Source organism: Mustela nigripes, chromosome 10, assembly GCF_022355385.1.
Source record: "Mustela nigripes isolate SB6536 chromosome 10, MUSNIG.SB6536, whole genome shotgun sequence".
In the NCBI taxonomy this organism is placed as follows: Eukaryota; Metazoa; Chordata; class Mammalia; order Carnivora; family Mustelidae; genus Mustela; species Mustela nigripes.
In genome coordinates, this window is record NC_081566.1 from 30,758,906 (window position 1) to 30,767,937 (window position 9,032).

General features: G+C 57.3%; 1 protein-coding gene across 1 annotated transcript in view; it reads right to left on the reverse strand.

The window, feature by feature from the left end:
* CAPN2 (calpain 2) overlaps positions 1–9,032 on the reverse strand; it is a 40,397-nt gene that overhangs the window by 30,276 nt on the left and 1,089 nt on the right. Inside the window, exon 2 of the mRNA XM_059412932.1 lies at positions 5,282–5,351. Coding sequence (XP_059268915.1) covers positions 5,282–5,351 — 70 coding nt within the window. The remainder of the gene's footprint in view (positions 1–5,281; positions 5,352–9,032) is intronic.

Sequence of the window (9,032 nt, forward strand, 5' to 3'; positions counted from 1 at the left end):
TTTTGGCCACATCTGACCCTGGTTTTGGAAGGGAGGGGACAGAAGCCCCGACGGGCCAACCTGGGGCCACCCGTGGGAGCTGCTGAGGAGGGGCTTCCCCAAAGGACATGCACAGCCTGCCAGGGGGCCAGGCCTGGGAGATGGTGGCTGGGGAGTCCCAGTGGGTGTCCCTCCATGACCTTTCATGCCCCGTAGCACCAGCCCAGAGGAGGGTACCCCCAAACCAGAATGCCCCTACACCCAGTCACTGCTCATTTACATTGTTGACTGTGTGGGATGGGCCCAACCCCTCCCTGGCAAACACAAGCCTCCTTCCAGGATACAGCGGCATCGAATAATCCAGATCACATGTCCCTGCCCCTCCCGTCCCCTGTCCCCTGTCGGAGAGGGCCCTACAAGGAAGTAGGGAGCTGAGAATGTGAGCCATGTGGTTCCCGCCCTGACTCTGAACTTGCCTGGAACAATGGATGCTGGGAAGGGAGTCCCTGCCCCACTGCTGAGACTGGGGTGCCTGGGGCCCAGACCCAGGAGGAAGCCACCTGATGCTGGTTTCAGCTGGTTTCAGCTTCCGGGACTGGGGCTTAGTCCAACCCACATCCTTTCTGCCCCGACCCCTGCTCCATTCATCCACCCTCCAGGAGGAGTCCCCAAACTCCTGAGTCCCTGGAGGCATCCCCAGGGTTGAACTGTGGACAAAACCCTGCTGATTGGGGCGGGAGGGCAGCCAGGTACAGGAGACCCCAGGACAAAGTGTCCCAACAAGAATGAGTTCTTGACTCTAATCCAGACTCAGAGACAGACAAATCGAGTCATGAAGTTCCCCACCCCACTGGGAAAGGGAGGACACAAGCCTCACCTTTGCTCCCACAGCCCAGGAGCGGGGGGTAGGGGGGAGCTCCGGCTGAAGGCGCACTATAGGCAGAGCGTGCGCCCCGTGGACGGGGCATGGAAGACAGGCCGGTGCCCCCTGAGCTCTTCTCTGAACACCACCTCCTGTACCTCTCCACAACCTTGGGGGCTGCAGAGGGCAAAGCCCAGAGCCCAGCCGGGCAGGTATGAACGCTGGCACCGCGCCGACGCCCATGCCACTGGCCTCCCCAGAACCCATCTGACCCGCCCGCAGGAAGGGAGCCGCCAACCTGCAGCTACCAAGCCCCTCCCACGCGCCCGGAGCTGCGCAGGTGCGTGCAATCTCAGCCTCAGCCCTGGTGCCTCTTCTCCCCAGTTCGAGGATGAGGGAACTAGAGCCTTGGGAGGACGGTGATCCACCCAAAGCGAAGAGCCACGCACTGCAGAGCCATGGCCACGCTCTGCCTGATGGACCCCCACGTCCTCACTCTGGACCCTGACGTTCACAGGTGCTCATGGACGCATGTGCCCAGCCTGGCTTCGGGGGAGACACACAGGCCTGCAGGGACCATCTAACCGCAGAGAGTGAGGGACGGGAGGTTGGAGCCTGGTGAGCCGTGGTCTGCAGCGCCACCCCGGCGGTGCCCATATGCGCATGTGGCTGGCACAGACCACTTCCGTTCTGGTTAACTGCACAGCTGCTGGCCTGGCTCGTGGTGTGAACCACCCTCCTTCCGGGGCTCCACCCCCCCACACTGCTGCAGGCCAGTGCCTCGCCAGGCCCCCCTGTGGCTGAAACTGCTGGGGGGTGATCTGAGCAGGGCTACCCAGACCTTGGAGCAGGGACATAAGTTGACCCCCTTGGGGGGTGGGTGGGGGGTACAGGAGGACTGTGGGGGTCTGCCAGCAGAGAGAACCATATTTTGGACTCACAAAATGTCAGAAGTAGTGGGACCTTAGGAAACTGATCCAACTCTCATGTCAGAGGCAGACAGCAGAGTCCAGAGGGTTGAGGCCTGGCTCTTGGCTCAGGGAGCACCTGAGAAGTGAAAGTCACAAGGGGATCAGAGGCCGGTGGGGAGCGGGGGGCCCCCATAAACTCCTGGGCACCCCGGGGGCTTCAGCTGCAGATGTATGCAATGATGGGGGGCTTCTTTTGGGGGGGAATTCCTGCTGCCTCTGCTCTCTGGGGTCGGGAGGTCAGGAACACTGCTGTATACCGGCCAAGGCCAGGGCCAGCCGGGGCAGGAACAGGGGCCTGGGGGAACACAGCAGCGTCAGCGCTCCAGCCGTCCCAGCTTCTGCCACTGTCTTAGGGACAACAGGACGGGAGCAGGGAGCGCGGCGGCAGCCTTGGGGGAGCAAAGCCGTGGAGGAGTATTTTGAACTGGAAGGGAGGCTGGGAGGAAATGAGTCACAGCCACCACCCATCTGCTCCAGGACCCGGAGAGGCCCCGGTGGGGCGCTGATGATGGGGCTGGCCGCGAGGCGACGGTTGCCAAGAGAAGAGAATGTATTTACTTTCTCCACCAAACCAGCAGACACTTCATTTTTAGTCACAACTCGCATATTCCCGAACAGAGGGGCATCCTACAAGAACCATAACATGCAAGGGGGCGTGGGAAACTGCCACAGTCCAGCAGGGCCCAGGCAGATGCAACAGCCAGACATAACGTGGTTCCTGACGGGGGTCCTGGAGCAGCGCCAAGACACTAGTAACCGCTGAGGAAACCCCGAGGGTGCCGGGTCATGAATGGGAACAAGCCCCCAAGCTCGGCGAGACGGGAGATCTGGGTGTGGGGTGGTTGGGGGGTCTCTGAACCATCCTGTCCGTCCTTCCATAAATCTGAGACCGTACCACAAAACAAAGGCTGTTAACATTTGCAAAAGGCACCTACTATAAAAATGACCTCTTAAAAAATTACACTGTAAATCATCCCAAAATTATTCACAGGGGTGCCTATGTGGCTCAGTTGGCTAAGTGTCCCTGACTCTTGGTTTTGGTTCACGTTGTGATCTCAGGGTCGCGTGACTGAGCCCCGTGGGGGGCTCCATACTCAGTACGGAGTCTGCTGGGGATTCTCCCTCTCCCTCTGCCCCCTCCCCTGCTTGTGTGTGTGTGTGTGCGCACTCTCTAATAAATCTTTAAAAAAATATAAAAATATATAAAAATTATTTAAAACATTTATTAGTAGTTAAGTTTTGGGGGAGTCAACTTACATGCGGACTTTCAGCCGTGCAGGGCATCAGCACCCCCGACCCCCTTGCGGCTCCAGGGTCAACTATATTGTCATTATTCCCATTTATGGAAGGGGAAACTGAGTCTCAGACAGTTTGGGTAACCTGCCCAAGGTCCCCCAGGCTAGTAAGCAGTGGAGGGAGCAGGTGCTTCTCTACTGGGCTGGGCTGTGGAAAGCACACCTATGCCATCACCCCCCATTAGGTACTCTGGGAACCTAGGTGCCTTTTGGGGGTGGACCCCACGAGAGGGCCTTGAGGACATGCTCCAGATGATAGTGACATGGGGTGGTGCCTTTCAAGGGCTATGACAGCTGCTGGCAGCTTTGAACCCTTCCCTGGGGGCCTAGGATGGGGAGACGGAGAGCCAGGGGAGAGGGGAGAGAGCTGTGGGGGGCAGTGGGGGGGCTGTGGGGACTCTGGGAGCACTGGAGAAAACTCGGCAGAGGAGTTCAGCTCCTGGACTTCCTGGGCCCCTGGGGGCGGTTGTGCCTAGGAAGAGCAGGTTACTGCCAGCGAGACCAGAGCCTACTTAGCTGCTCACTGTAGGGGCAATTCTGCAAGCCCCGCATGAACGACCTCGCTGGGGTTTTTGGCTGCAGCCCTGGAGGAGGGGGATGGTTTGGGGATGGCCTACTGCTGGGCAGACTCCCGGAAATGGAAACGTAGAAGTCCACGGACGGCACCCTACGGGGGTCCCTGCTGAGCCAAGCGTGTGTCTGGGCAAAGAGTGAATTCTGCTCTGAGAACGTCACCTCCCGGTCCCCGTGACAGAGTCACAGCATCGGGACAGCTTGGAGGAGGGCAGAAAGACCTATAACTGGATCCACTTCCCTCCTTAGTGCGTTTCAGCTGTGCGGCGGTCTCTATATCCGCAGCCGCACTGCTGGGGCTGTCTTCTGGTCTGCGTGGGGGTGAAGGGGTTTACAGCAGAGCTGGGGTGACCGCCTGCAGCAGGACACACAGAAGTGGGTGTGACAGTGGACTGTCACAGCTGCAGACCATCGGGCCACATTCCATGCTGGAGCACATGGCCTGGGCTCCATGGCAGGCCGGAGGAACGACTCTAGAACAGCCAAATGCCTCGTCTGATCGATGACTTGCCCACAGTCTAGGAGCTGAGCCCACGTTGCCACTCTGCTCCTGTGGCCAGGCGCTGTAATGCTTCTGAGCCTGCTGGGACTGGCGACAGTCACCACCCCACGCCCAAAGGCCAGAGTCAGGGTGAGAGTTCAGATAATCATGTTTCCCAGATGGCCATTGAATCAGGAGACTCGGAAAGGAAAGGCCAAAGAGGGCAAGCGGCCTTAGGCGTTAGAGACCAAAAACGGAGGAATTAATTCTACAAGAGCTGATCACACTTGACCTTGTTTCTATCTGACCCAGGGCAGATCTCGGGAATTGTGCCCCTGGAATGTAAGGCCCACCCGTCTCCTCTCCTCTCAGAGAGGCCTCAAGAGGGCTTAAACACTCCACTTGCTACTTATGCTACCTGACTCTTGAGATGTCATAACCCTTGGAAGCAGATGTTTGGGCCACATGCAGGGTCCAGTCCAGGTATAACAGATCCTCCAAGTCCCCGGGGCTGGCCCAGGCCTCTGTCAGTTCCCAAGGACCCCTGGGCATCTAGTCTATTGTTTGGGGAGTAGAGGGAAGGAAACAGGGTGTGCAGGAGGGTGTTCTCTGCAGGTAAGAATGTACTCCGGAATCTCAGGAATCCACACACAGAGGCTGGGCTCAGGCCAGCGGTCATGTTCCCTGAGAGGCATTTCCTGTGGGGCTCCTAGAGTCCCACAGTCACACAGCTGCCCTGACGTCCCTTGGCGACCAAGACTCTCCAGCCCCTTCTGCAATCATAGCCCAGGGGCTGACGACACAGGCCCCGGAGTCCGGCTGTGCATGTCTGTGTGCCTGACCCCCAGTTCCGATGTCACTTCTGGGACCTCAGTGTCCCAGTGCACAAGGCAGTGAAATCCAGAAGCCCCTGCACCCTCCAGTGGGAGCATCTCTGTAACCTCAACAACCAGCCCAGAGCAGGGGACCCAGAAGGCCTCATGTGTGCCTCAGGATGGGCCCCTCAGGGGAGCAAGAATTCCAAGAAGCTTCTGGAAATGGAAACCCCAGGCTGCCAAGGGAGGGAAGGCACAGCCTTGCAGACGAGACCCCACAGCCCGCTTCAGACGCCGTCACTTACCCAGGGCTCCTTGGCAGATGTCTGTGCGAGTGGCCCCTCCAATAATAAACTTTGGGTCATCGCAGATCTCCTGCAAACGAGACCCACAGAGTGCTGTCAGGCCACCAGGCTCCTGCTTCCAGGGTCAGGACATCCCCGTTCCTGGTGGGTGCACCAGACACCTTCTCCCCCTCCCCACCCAGGGCAAGTTAGAAACAGACTGCTATGGGCTCCTTCTCGTACTGCTGCTCATGGAAGGCGTGGAAGCCCAGCACCTCGCACTGCCGGCAACTCACTTCATCTCGCTACTTCCCCTCCACCACCTGTGGGTCCCTTGATACTCTGGGGACACCCCGCCAGCCCCTCTCCTCTGTTCCCGCACATCAGCTGTATGGTCTTCATGGGATTCCTTTCCCACCCTGTGCTCTCCTGTTTCATCTCCTACCGTATTTCAAGCCTCACTGCCACCTCCTCCATGAAGCCCTCCTTCACAATCCAGCCCTTGCTCATCTCTGGGACTCTGAGACCCCGAGCACTAGTACTCTGTGGTCTGGTATTTAGCTGTGCACCGTCCAGTGGTGCTGGTGGGTGTGTGCCGGGGATCGGAGCTAGTCTCCTGAATTCGCCCATGGGGCTGGGACATGGGTGGCGTCCATGTGTCAGGGACGCTGCTACAGAGTGGGGCTGTGCCTGGTGCTTCATGTCATGGGGCCCCTCAGGGACTCAGATGGGCAGGCGAAGAAACAGGAAGAAACAGGCCACGAAGATAGAACATGTAAACAATGTGTCTAAGTTACAGAGAGCTCTGGAATTTGCGACCACAGCCATAGAGAGCTCCTACGCTTCCTGCTCCCTGCTCCGGATCTGGGGCAGGGGGTGGCACTCCCTCTAACTGATTAGTAACACAGCTCTTGAGGGTGTTACAACCTCACTGATCAGTAACACAACTCAGGATGATTCCCCCTCAGCCGCATGGAGGCCAGTTTTGAACAATTCTAGCCCCTCCGCCACCCTGTCCATTTCCTGATTCTGAAACGCTCCACCCCAAAGCCACAGAGGAAGCCAGCATAAATCTGGGCTTTTGTCGGCTTCCACGACCTCTGTGTGCAGGCACTCCACCCTACACCCCGTACTGTGCCCCTGGTGTGTCCCTCTGGGTCCAGCACAAGCCCTTCCTGGGTGGGGCCTGGATCCGGCCCAATGTCCCCAGTCCCCTGTCCCAGCACCTCAGTCCACAGGAGAACAGATTCCTTTCACGCCTCGCCATGGTCCCCTCCCTGCTCGGTCGGTCTGCTCGGGGGATGAGAGGACAATGCGAGTGTGTTTCTGCTGAACGGAACCTGCCAGCCCAGCACTTATGCAGCTCATCGAAGGACACACTGGGCTTGATGCCGAGAACCCAAGATTCACACCGCCATTCTTCTGTGTGCCAGGCTCTTCCCACAGCAGGATTTTTCCACTGTTGCAGAAACTTTCCCACACCTCGGCAGCGTCTCCAAAGAAGGCAAATCTCAGGGTGGCCCTTGGAGGTGCCACAGGAAAGTGCAGTACTGGATTAAACATGGATGCAACAGTCCTGGGGACGGGGTTGAGGGCCCTGGCTCTGCCATTTTGATGGGTCCTAAGTCCCCGGCAAGGTCCTCCACCTCCTTTGGCTTTGGTTTCCTCATTTGTAGAATGGGAACTATTTGATGAGTGTACCTCCCACAGGGTGTTCTGGCGGGGGTCACCAAGTGTCCTTGGTAAGCCCTCCGCAGAAGTCAGCTATTGTTATTACCAGTGAAGAACAAGGGGATGACAGTCCCCTATCCCAGGGGCTGGAGATTCGGGCTGGAGGGTGAATAAGCGAGTCACCACAGAAGTGTGTACTCTCGGGGCACAGGGGACTTGCCCCCCCAACTCTCACCTGACTACCCCTCTCCAGTGGCTGCACAGTCAGTGGGAGGTCAGGAAAGCGCTCCCTGGGGAGGGGCAGCGCAAGGCCTGCCTGCTCCCTGCTCTCCCTTCCTTGGGACCCTGTGTCACAAGCTCCTCCTGTCTGCCTGTCTCTCACTCCTTCCTCCCTTGGTGACTCAACACATGACACATCCCACAGCCTCTAAAACCCCACTGCCTGCCCTACCCACCACTCCCCTGCTGCTTTTCAGACACCCTTCTGAAAGAAGCCCAACAATGGTTTTCCCTTTGGGTCCCCGGTGTCTGGCTCCACATCACCTTCCCACCGCAGCTCCTCTGCCAAAGTCACCAATGACTCGCTGGTGTCCAAATCCAGGAGACATTTTGTTTTCCTTGCCTGACCCCAACCATAGCAGAGTTCCAGAAGGCAGGACAGAGGCAGAGGGCAGCTGTGAGCTGTGGGGTCTGCACACCCATGGGCTGGACAGCGTCCCAGCTCCCGCCCAGACACCTGCGTGAGCAAATATTTAACTTCTGCAAGCCTCCAGTTCTCCAACTGCTGAATGGGAACATAACAACCTCCCTGCCTCCCCTGCCCCCAACTTGTGCAGCTCCCAGCCTGTCTCATCCTGAGCAGGGGTCCTGAGATGGCCCCAGACCTCTCTCCCATCTGGAAGCACTACCGGCATGTCTACCTGCTGGGTGACCTGCCTTCCCTCACCAGTCTAAGGAGGCAGAAACTAGATGCACCGTCCCTGGCATGTAGTAGGTGCTCCGTAAATGCTTTAGTGAACAAAAGAACAAGTGAAGGCATGTGCAAATTCACTCTGTAAACTGTGAGTGAGGTGCTATATTAGTGTCAGATGAATACATACTCTCATTTGTCACTTTCATGACTGGAACTTCAGTCAAGGCTCTCTACAATCCTGCCTTCATTCATTCCCTGACTCCCTGAAGAATCACTGTCTTTCTCTTCACAGGTGTATCCCCAGCATTGAAGACAGTGCCTGGCATGGGAACAGGTGCTTAGGCCGCTGAATGAGGAGGCACAGATTTCTGGGGACACACTGGTGACCAACAAACACGGGGTCTCTGCAGTTTAGTGTGAAGGGCAGATAATACATAATTACATCTGTAAACTACAAAAACACCGGAGAAATGTTAGCAGGGCTCTGTGAGGAACAATAAAAGATAAAGAATAATAAATCAATAAAGAGGAAAATACTTAGGCAACACCTCTCCTTCTAGATGAAGAAATGCAAGTAAAGAGGCTAAAAGGTGCAGGCAGGGTCACCCAGAAGGTGAGCAAGAAATGAACTCGAGTCCTAGGGACCCCATCTAGGGCATCTTGCGCTTGCTGCCTACAGGCTGGGATTTGGGTAACAAGAAACCTGGGAGGTCCAGAGGAGTAGACGCAGGGCAGCAACCTTACTCTCAAGTCAGGAATCTAGAGCCTGGGTTCCCAAGAAGCCTTGTTCAGGTTTGGTGGGGGAAGGCCAGGCAGTGTCCCATGGCAGGTGGAGCCAGCACATCCCATGTGCTGGGGTCCCCAGCACAACCACAGGAGGGGACAAGCTGTCCCAAGACCTGCCAGGGAAGGGTGGGGATGGGACAAGGGAGCTTAGAGGGCACCCCCCCCAACCCGAGGTTCCCCGGGAAAGACTGGGCCTGTGTAATGAGGAGGAGCACTGGCTCCCTGCTGGATTACCCCGTCTATCCCTGTCTGTCTATCCTTAACCATCAGGGTAAATGTTATGCGGAGGTCTCACCAGCTCCCAATTGGAAAAACAAACACGAAACTCTGATTGGATAAATCTAACCACGACTGCATGAGAGAGTCCTTACTCACAAAAAGGAACAGGCTCGGATTTCCCTG